At 47.2% G+C, this 11,099-nt stretch overlaps 1 protein-coding gene across 6 annotated transcripts in view; it reads left to right on the plus strand.

Annotated features, from left to right (window-relative positions):
* LOC135201457 (tectonic-like complex member MKS1) overlaps positions 1-11,099 on the plus strand; it is a 103,475-nt gene that overhangs the window by 56,112 nt on the left and 36,264 nt on the right. For all 6 annotated transcript variants that reach the window (XM_064230418.1, XM_064230417.1, XM_064230420.1 and 3 more), the window contains one exon: positions 10,885-11,016. In XM_064230418.1, coding sequence (XP_064086488.1) covers positions 10,885-11,016 — 132 coding nt within the window. The remainder of the gene's footprint in view (positions 1-10,884; positions 11,017-11,099) is intronic.

Here is an 11,099-nt window from a genome sequence, read left to right on the forward strand (position 1 = left end):
ACAACCTAGGGTAAGGAAGCGAGGTTAATTGAGGAGTGATCGTGAGGGGTTGCGCCCCTCATGATCCCACCACAACGCCCTACGTGCCAGGCACGGTTCTTGGACCGGCCAGGTACGTATGCGCAAGTGGATGGGGAAGACCGAGAGGGCTGTCGCTGTTCCCCCTTCTTAGGAGGAAGGTTCTCGGAATATGCTCTTGTTCGAAGGGCTTAACGGTCCCACTCTGCAAGATGCTGTGACTTCCGAGATCCAGAGGAACTTTGCCGAGGTTACGGCGCTGATTCGTCAGCACAATGACCTCGGGGAAGGATCGCCGCGCCCACCAGCAGAGCCACGTCTCGGCTCGAGTCGGTTTTGGGGCCCGAGTAGGGAAACCCAAATCGACTGTGGTGGGTCTGCCGCGATCGGAGCTTGCCGACTGTGTTGAACCAGTAGTCTCTCGTCTCCGGACAAGAAGGCTCTCTCAGTTCTGGACGGTCGAACAAGCTACTTCACCTCCTCGACTGCGACAGAGGCGTTTCTACGTGTCTTCGGACACCGTATTTAAATACCCCTTCGGTCCTCCTGAGGTTTCGACCTCGACGAGGACTGGAATGAGTCGGAGCGGTATCGGCTCTCTCCTGTCAGGTGTCGATCAGCCCCACCCCAGACGACGTTCACAGTGGCGGCAGACACTTACCTACAGATGAGTTCGTAACCCTCCTCGGGAAAACGTTTTCTCCTGGACGATAACGTTTTCCCAGGCTCTGAGAGGCCATCGCCGTAAGGCGATGGCTGCCCTCTTTTCTTCCTCCAACTCTAGATCCGCTGGGAAGGCGAGCCAGTATCCAATTCCTCCCCCATTCCCTCTCTCCTTACGGCTACGAGGGAAAGGGGAAAGGGGAGGGATCCTACAGAGATTTCTCTGTAAGATCCCACGTTAGGGGTGCTGCCGCTACCGGGGGGGACCGGGGGGCCTTCGGGTCCTACCTGACGTAAGCCCCGGTCATTGAGGAGGGATCCTGCCCCTTTCTCGATTTCTACGGGAATCGAGAGGACCACCAGCCGATATCGTCTGACGAATTCGGTGGGGGGTTTCGCAGAGTGCTTAGAATTCTACGGAATTTCTAGCGCACTCAGAGTGTTCGAGTTTTTTACGATCTCCAAACACTTAGGCGAGACCACGGTCCAAAGTGAGCGAGAATCCCCAGATAATTGTTACACGATAATCGGGAAACCTCGCTTATGCTCGAATTCCTGTAATTTCTAGCATTTGGAAGAAGACTGCTGCTGAAAGAAGAGTATCTCACAGTAGGCGCTTAACCTGGAATAGAGAAGAACGGACGGGAAACTTCCAGTTTTGCTTGAACTATCGTCTTCGGTATTCTGTTCACCATTGAAGCTTTCCTTTGGGAAAGACTTCTCCTTCACTCTCTTGACTAGAGAACGAAGGCGGTCGATCTCCAATCCTTATTCTCATTCCTCGAGGGGAAAAGATTTTAGGATGGAGGTCGTGGTACAGAACCTACAAATATACTACGTATATTACCCCGCGACATGATTCTTTTGACAGTTGAATTGTCCGTGGGGTAGGCGCATACCGTAGTTAACTCTACGGTTTGTGACCGAGACGAATTGTATCTTAATTGAACTGCAACTCGGGGTTGCCTGCAACCTCCCAGCAGTTATCAGTTTCGATTTTAGATACTTGGTATTGTCATGACAACACCAAATCAGCTTTTGTATTTACCGAAATCCGTTTCGATTAAATATAATTGCTCGAGCGTATTCTTTATGCTCGATGGTTCTAGCCGAACGCATTCCTTCGTGGAATAATGGATTACCTGGCAACTCAGGATGACGAGTCACCGAGAGCTACTGCGTATTGAACTGCCTGATAGCGGCTCAGTATCAGCTAGGTCTCGGAGATGCACGGTCCGTTACGTCTCTCTCTCCCCTGGTTGGATTGACTACCGAACCGTATCTCTGCCCAACAATCATGGACTTAGGTCTCTGATTAACGGGGATTCTCGCAATAATGAAGGACCATCTACTGCTGTGACGCTCGATTTCATCGCCTTCGACATTGCGAGAATTTTCAACAGATATCTCTTGGACTCTTTCATCTTTCTGTTTACCGCACGGTAACAGAAGTCTGTACTAGTCAACCGCTGCATCGCACTGCGATAATGCGAATGATTTTTGCAGACATCTGAGTTTGTCTTCAAAATATCTCGTATTCGTAGGTGTGCAATTTCATTGCTCGCCCCGAATTAACGATATGTCAGAAGACATCCGCCTACTCTCCGACCGGACAGCTCGACTTCCAAAGTTCAGCCCATGAGAAAGCAGTTCTTCAGTCAGTAGTTCCCTGTCTTCATTACTGAAAGCGCTCCGCTTTTATTGCAACTACGATCCTCACCGGACAGCAATCAATAGCGGTTAGCGTTCTCAGTCTTTGTAGAACAGGTTCAGAATCTTGAGAATCCTTCTCTCGGTTCAGCTGTGAAGACGTAGGTTGCATTTTCTGTACACCTTCGTCTTCAACGTCACATAGTGTTGTTTCTCCTTACCCGAGAATCAACTATACTATGAGATATCTTGCCTTCAAGGACCTCGGTCTCTAGAAGGCAATTGACTTTCGCTGTTGGGCACATGCCTTAAGAGAGTCATCACTGCCTTCTGGCATCGGTGAACGAACAAATTATTTGTTTAGTCTCTTGGCATAACCCTTTTAAGGCGAAGGTCACGTGACTTGCTCGGGTGCTTGGACAACTTGCCTCCTACCGAACGCAGCCAGTAGGCAGCTGTCAGAGCGCCCAAGTCTGTTACAAACTTCGCTGTGGACTTAGTTCGGTTGTTCCATAACAATCTTTTCTTCGTCCTAACGGCTGTCACAGTACCCATACCATCGACACCCACCATTGAGTGTCAGTGTCCTATCCACTACCGAGAACAACAACTTCGCTGCAGACGGATAGACCAGTATGGGTACAGGACATCACCGAAGTCGAGAAGAGGGATAGGTCATACGACCATTCCCTCTTTTCCTCTGAGGTAATTGCATGACTTTTCCTGCGAAGTCAAGCATCCAGGGGATGGGGATTCGTGACGCTCGATTTCGTAGCGAAGACTCTGTACCCTTCGGTTCCTGACGATCGGTTAGAGTCCCTCACAATCCCCTCCCTAATGGACTTCACCGCCTTCGATGCGAAGGAGATGCTGCATTGTCCTGTGAAAGCGCGACCGCGCTTTCTGAAGAAACTCGACATCACAGGCTGAGTGTTGAAGACTCTTCGTCAGCACCAAGATGACCTAGAAGTACACTCCCTCGAGTTACACAAGAACTTCTCCGTGGCGCAGGTACTGAAGGCAGGGTTTGGTACAACCAGACCACTGGCACCTCTTCTACCTTCTGGATATTGCCCACAGGTCCTTGGATCGTTTTCCTTAGGACCGTGGTGGCTGCTCAACACGTTGTCTAGCTAACCCAGACCCTAGCAGGCTGAACAGCATCGAGTCTGGTGTGACTGTAAGAATAGATAAGTGAATGAGAGAGTGACTGGCTTCTCTTCCTATCTTTTTTCTACCCCTCTACCTGTGGGTAGAGGGATACGGTCATCACCTTGCTGGATAAGGACGAGATGCCGGTGAGCTACTCGACAGAGCCCCATCCTATCCCTTTCACTAGGGATGGGAGCGAATATCCACCACTTCCTCCTCCTACAAGGGGGGGAAGTGGATGCCAACAAGAGACAAACCATAACGTTGTTGCCTCTTGCAAATAGAACTTGTTCTTGTTTGCTGGTACGAAGAGATACGCTTGCCTCTCTCTTAGTACTTGGTCCAGAGGTCTGACCATTGATCCTGCGGTGCACACCCCGATCAATCGGACAGAGGCTTGGATCCCTCCCTCGCTCTTACGACCAGGGAGGCTTCCAAGGTTGGGCGAACACCAGTCTGTTCACAAAAGACTCAGATTATTCCCACCAAGAAGTGAGTCTTCCTATTGTAAAAGGGACCGAAGGTTTGTATGCCGTGTCGGAACAAATGACAATTTGTCCAAAATTGCATTTTTCTAACTATACAAAACCTGAGGTCCTTTTACACATAGCCCCACCTCATGCCACCCTCACTCTGCAGTTTTTGCTTGGGCCAAAAGCAAAAGTGATTTGTTTACCTACCAGTCGCGCGCGACGCGCGCCTGTTCGGACAAGCAGTTAACTACCGAACCCCTTGTTCGAAAGCTTACGACCTATCCAGCTGCCGCTAGTACCTTCCTATTGTAAAGGACCTCAGGTTTGTATAGTTAGGAAAAATGCAATTTTGGACAAATTGTCATTTTTTCATTGCATATGATGTCTGAATCTAGTTAGCCATAGTTTCAGACTTTGTGTTCTGCCAACGGGTAAGGGGAGGCTACCGAAACCTTCGGTAGGACACTCGCTTAGATATATGACGTTTACATGTTTTCTTTGTTGAGAGATCAATGTAATTAGTGTAATGTTGACTGATTCCGAACAGAGACGTATGATTCGTATGTACGCAAATTAGAGCGTGATAGAATCAGGAGGTCTTCCATCCACAGTAACAGAAGTTAGGATAATGAACCTTACTAACCTCCAGTAGACTTTATTTTTGCCTAACCCTGTGGTATGGCTTACGGGCCTAGAGGAAGTTCTGTGAGAAGTAATGCCCTTTCTATTATTGTGGATTACATCAAGTAAGCTTGAAAAAGTGCTCGCTCTCCAATCAGTGTTGTGAGTGTAGTGATGTTGATTTTGCCCCTAGTGTTGTGGAGGGGGCGTCAGATCGGTCCTATAACGCCTCTAGGTCTAAACCTCTGTCGGACTCCCAGGACCAGGGAGGGGGCAAGTTGAAAACCGAAGGAGGGTTTACGGGAACCCCCCACCGATCTGGCGTCCCTTCGGCAGGATAAGGCTGCCAAAGATCGTGCACGTGCACGAATCATGAAAGATTGCTTCTCGTCCTCCGAGGCGTCCTCCCCGCAAGGTTGGAGCTCTCGGAAGGACTCGCGCCCTCTAAGAAGCTTTAGAGAAGAGGACGCTTCACGTCCTCTCTCTCGTCAGGAGGGAACGTCAGATCCGCCCCATAACGCCTCTAGGCCTGGACCTCTGTCGGACTCCCAGGACTAGGGAGAGGGCATGTCGAAAGCCGAAGGAGGGTTACGGGGTGAACCCCACCCCCCCCATTGCATTGATTGGCGTCCCTTCGGCTTGACTTAAATATCGGAATAAGCGTGACAAAGACCGCAAAATGTCGGGCACAGGTCGCTGTCGTTTCTTGGTCAAGAGATTAGAAATTGTCCTTAAGGCAAGGAACCCTCACAAGGACGCCTTTCGAGACATTCAATGCTCTATCGAGAGGAAGGAACGTCTTTACTCGTGTAGCAAGATTGTTTTTCTTGCTTTCCAAGACGCTCCACCTTCACAATTAGCCTCATCGAAGGCCAGGAAGGCCCCTGGCTTCGTTAAGATGGCCACTTCGCTCTCTGCGAAGAGAGCGTTTAAGAGAGTCCAGGATTGGATGGATTCAAGGAAGGTTAAAGGGAAGACTGCGTTTGCACTTCCTCCATCTAGAGCTATGTATACGTTATGTGACGTTCGCTTTACTACGAAACGGGATATTGTTCAAGCTCATAAGCTTGACGTCCGGCAAGCTGATTTGCATAGTCAAACAGCTCGCCAAGAAGCATCTTACTCGTCCCTAAGGGACGCTCTGTCAGGGACAGAGATGACACTGGACAGACTATCCTAGTTTTCGACAGGAGAAGGGCAAAGAATTCCTCATACCCAAGAACACACAGGCGTCCTTTTAAATGCCCTTCTGCAGTGTCGATGAGCGTGACAAAGACGCAAGATGTCGCACAGCCGGCCGTCGTTTTGTCAAGAGGGGCGAACGTCCTTAAGACTCGTCCTGATGGACGATCACCGTACTTATGCTTAGGACGCTCGCGTTTCATGAGCGGCTCTCCCCTCGCCAGGAAGCCTTCTCAAGTTACTCGTGTTGACGCACGTCATTCACTATGACGCTTCCCTTGATGTTCGTCGCTCTTCTATTCCGGACGCTCTTCAAGACGCTCAAAGAATGCAATCAGGACGTTCGGCAAACACCTCGCGACGATGCCTTTCGGAACGCTCGGCGTTCCTTTTTTTTGAGCGCGTGTCTGGATATGTTCATTTGCATTACTAAGACGCAAAATGTTGCACAGGCGGCCACCGTCTTTGTTTGAGGTAACGAAAGTCTTTAAGGCCGTCTTGGAGACGATAGCCTTACGTCTTCCTATAGTGCTCTCACACTTCAGGAGCAGCGTGCGGCTCTCCAGGACGCTTTCGGGTGGCCTTTCAGAAGGACGCTCGACGTCATAAACATTGATAAGCTTTTGGAAGACGCTCGATGTCTTACACATCTGGACGCTCGCCAGGACGCTAGCGAGGACGCTTTTGAAGACGCTCGGCATCCTACAAGTCATGACGCTCGGTAGAGCACTTGCCAGGACGTTCTTCAGAACGATAGGCGTCCTACGCATCAAGACGTTCGGCAGGATTCCTGCAAGAACGCTCTTCAAGAGGGCGTCGTCGAAGTAGAGGAAGGAGTTTGGTCTCGTCAAGATGTCTACTTCGCTTTCTACGAAGGGAGCGTTCATAGAATCCATCACTTGATGAATTCCAGGAAAACTGTAAGCAGATTTCGGTGTCATAAAACGCTTCCTTGTCTTGCTTTCGGGATTGCGCTGCCGAAGGGGAACATTAAGGTCCTTCCTGTCGTAAGCCCAGTCTCTAATCAGGAATCCTGCCCCTTCCTCGATTTCTGCGGGAATCGGGAAGGCTATATGCTCGAATTCCTGGATTACTTTCCGTCATGCAATTGGGTTAGTTCTCATTGACAAGTTCTTAATAACATTATTTATCGCATAAGCGGATAAGTAACAAAAATTTCGAAAGAGCTCTCATTCATTAGTCAGAGGCTCATCCAGGAAAAAGACTTATAGACTACGTCCATGAAGTCTTATGTCAAAATATCATAAGAAGCTTGAACTTTCCTTTCGATCTTCGGTTCTCACTTGAGGATTTCCATTTGAATAATATTATTCCCTTTCTTGGCAAAGAGAATGAAGACAGTCGATTTCCATTCTCTCTCTCTTCCTCGTCGAGGAAAGAATGTAGTAGAGAATTAGATGTTCAGTGACTGCAATACTTAGGTATTTTATCTTCGCGTCATATTACTAATGTAAAGTTCAAGTCATATACGCATATCGTGGTTACCTCTACAGATGGCAACCGAAACGGACTGTTATTTTAAGTGTATTTAATCGGTCCTTCCTGCAAACTTCCAGGAGTTTTCCGGTGTAAGGACAATGCTTGAAGGTATTGTTACAACAACACCAACTCAGCTTCTGCATGTAGCGAATTATGTTTCGCTTAAATATGCCTGCTTGAGAATTTTCTTATGATCGATAATAGTAACGAAACCTATTCCTTCGTAGAAGAGAGTAGCTGGTAACTCAGGCAGAATAGTGCGAAACGAGAGTTGCTGTCATTGTGGATGACGCAGTATATTTAATCGGTACTCCCGGCAACTTTCCAGGAGTTTCCGATTTAACATTTGGTTTAATTAAGCGTAATGTTACGACAACACAAAATCAGCTTCTGTATTAGCGAATTCTGTTTCGCTTAGATATGCCAACTTGAGAGTTTCTGTTCAAAATAATGGAAAATCTATCCTTAGATGAATGAATAGCTGGCAACTCGGCATAAGACTGCGAGAAGGTGAACATAAGCTGCTGCCTGTAACTGTCACAGTGTCTCACTACTGTCACCAACTCAGTGTTAGGTAGCTCGTTGTACTGCTCAGTCGGTTACGTCTCTCTCTCCCGCGGATGATTTACGAACCGTATCTCTGCCCTACAATCATGACTTTCGCCTCGGTTTGAGGGGATTCTGGTAATCATGAATAAACGACTCCCTTTTGCTAAGAAATTTTCAACAGAGATATCTCTTAGACATGTTCGGCGCTGCTTACCGCACTGTAACAGAATTCTGTACGAGTCTACCGCAGCATAGCACTATAATAATGCTCTCCTGCTTATGCAAAGCGCAGCTTATTAGGGAAGGAAGCATGCTTAGTGAGGGAATGGATGAGTCTGCTGGGGACCATTTCCTCGCTGGAGAAGCTTGTTTCCCTGAATAGACTGCAATTCAGACCTCTACAGTTTTCCTACAGGAGAACTGAAATACATCAAAGATCTAGAGATAATTCTAAACGTCTCTCAATGGGTTAAGGATCACCTCAGGTGATAATGAGAGGGAGCCAGGCATCCGGACAGAGGTCCTGGCACATAATCTAAAAGAATTGGAAGCAATCTGGTTGGCTCTCCAGTTCCTCGAAGAGTGAGGTTTTGGTCGAGTGGTCCAAATCATCTCAGATAATTCCGCAGCTCTCTCATATCCCAAGAAAAGAGAGATGGTTATCGGCATAGGCACGGAACGTAACGATCCTTAAGAGGTTCGTTACACGATTGCACGTCCGTGCGGATCTTCTCGATCGACGGCAGCAACTACTGACGTTTGACTTTTGAGTAATCCTCGCTTAGAAGTATGTCGAGAGTTGTGGAGACTTTGGGGTGGGGACGTCCTTTCGTAGATTTTGCAATATTGAAGACGAAGAAGCTTCCTCTACGTTGCGCCCTTATTCTCGATCCGAGAGCGGGTAGCAATAGACGCAATCCTATAGTATGGAATGGGGATAGTTGGTTAGCCCTTTTCCCTATTCAAAAGCTTAGGAAATGTAATAAGATAATCGCTGGCGTCAGAGGGAGTGAGAAAGACGCTGATCGCCCATGTTGGCCTTCGAGAGGCTGGATTCACAGAGGTCACTCCTTCAGAGAGCATTTTCTTTCCAAGGACCCTTCCCGAGAGAATCGGTCTACTCTAACAGCCTCACTTCGAGAGGTACCTAAAATCTCTCCGCTCTGAGTCTGAATGTGTTCAGACTGTCAAGAAGCGAGAGGATCTTCAAGATTAATTGCAAGTCTCATTGCCAAAGCAAAGCAGTGCTGCATATTTTGCAGTGTACCAATCGGAGTGGGCCGTTCTGGACATAGGGCAGGAAGAATGACTGTTCCTCCACCTCTGACCTCTGTGAATTACTTTACCGCCTTCCCATTCCGTCTGAAGTATGGGATAAGCTAGCAGTCCCAACTATTGTAGAATACGGAAATATGTTGACGGCCTCTAGGCTCAGAGATTCGGATCTGTCAAACAACAAAACCCTTCACGATCTTTGAGGTCTGTGGAAATCTTGACATTTTTTAGATCGAAGCTTCCGGCATGGAACTTAGATGTAGTCTGAAGTTCCTGATGTCAAAGCATTTCGAACCTCTCCTTTCTGTAAACTTAATACACGTAACCAGAAAGGCTAATTTTCTAACCACTCTAGCTGCGGCAAAGATGGTTAGTGAGGTTTTAGCCATCATCAGAGGTTTGGCTTTAGAGGACATAATTCGGTGTCCTCTAAGCCTTCCGTTCTTGCTAAGAACGAAAACCCGTCTAAACCCTTGGCCCAGAGACCTGGAGATCAAGGGGATGGCACAAATTTTTGGGCAAGAGCCACAGAGAGTCCTGTGCCCTGTCGGGACTCTCAAGTTTTATCTTGATAAAACTAAAGAAAGTCGAGGTCATTCGGACAATCTGCGGTGTCGCCGTAAAAAAGACCAGACTTGCCCATGTCGAAGAACGCCCTGGCGTTATTTTTTAAGGAGTCTTTCTAAGAGGCTCATTCGTCATGTTTGAACAAAGATTTGAAACCTTTTAAAGTAAATGCTCACGAGGTGAGGGCGCGGCCTCGGAAGCATTTCAACAGAGCATGACACTCGGTAATATCCTGAGTGCCACGTTTGAGCGAAGCAACTCTGTGTTCGCTTCACACTCCCGACGGGATGTGAAGACGACATACGAGATCTGGCGAGTCGCTAGGACCATACATATCCGTAGAAATATTATTGGAGGCAGGAAGCAGCACGAATCCTATCCTATAGAAAATGGGATAGGTGTGCTTTTAACTTTGAAGGGTTGGTCGCTTGAGGCGCTTTCCCTTTCGTTAGCCTAGAAGTTATGGGACTAACTTCGATAGGTTAGGTCAGGTGTGGTTTTAGCTTCGTTGCCCTCACAGTATGGTCAATATGGTCTAGTCACATTGTGGTCACGCTCCCGTTGACAGATCATCTAGAGCGCACCAACTCACAGTCACTACCTTGTTGCAACTCTAGTAAAGCAAAGCAGACTTCGGTGACAGTAATCAAGAAGTCAGCTATGCTAACAGGTAAGGAATCAAGATGTCAATCATCTGCACTTGAGGTGTTTCCTAATCCTTCTATTCTGTCCCTTCCCACCTCCAATGGTGGGATTCAGCTATATATATATCTGACAGGTAAGTTTCATGAACAAAATGTTATTGTTATGATACAATAAATGTTGTTCATACTTACATGGCAGATATATATAATTAATTAAAGTACCCACCCACCTCCCCTCAGGGGACAGTGGTATGAAATCTGAATAGAAAATGGGAATGATTCTGATATCCGCCTCCCAGCGGCGGGAATGGGGTACTAACCACCTGGCCGCCCACTGCGTGTGCCGGGAGTTTTGAAATTCTGTCGGACTTCGGAGAATACAGCTATATATATATCTGCCAGGTAAGTATGAACAAACTTTATTGTATCATAACAATAACATTTTTGTAGGTAGTTGTAATTAGAGCCATGTAATATTGATTCTTGTATTGGCAAGTAGACTTTAGGGTTGAACGAAAAGTTCTTTTATTTGCTATAAAATTTTTCGATCTCAAATACGGTACTTAATGTGTTAAGAAATATTTTCAAAGGAGGGACAGCAAGGATAGCATCAATCATTCAGAGCCAACGTGCAAAGAAAAGAAGAAAACTGAGGCAAAAAGAGATGCAACTGCAGAGCAGCAATATTTCTACATCATGGCTGATTTAGCCCCACCTGAAAGGTACATAACGTTAAGTTTGCATGATAATTGTTATATTCAGATCACTTTATATTTTTTGGGAAGAGGTTTCAAATCATAGATAT

Source organism: Macrobrachium nipponense, chromosome 28 (assembly GCF_015104395.2).
Source record: "Macrobrachium nipponense isolate FS-2020 chromosome 28, ASM1510439v2, whole genome shotgun sequence".
Classification (NCBI taxonomy): Eukaryota; Metazoa; Arthropoda; class Malacostraca; order Decapoda; family Palaemonidae; genus Macrobrachium; species Macrobrachium nipponense.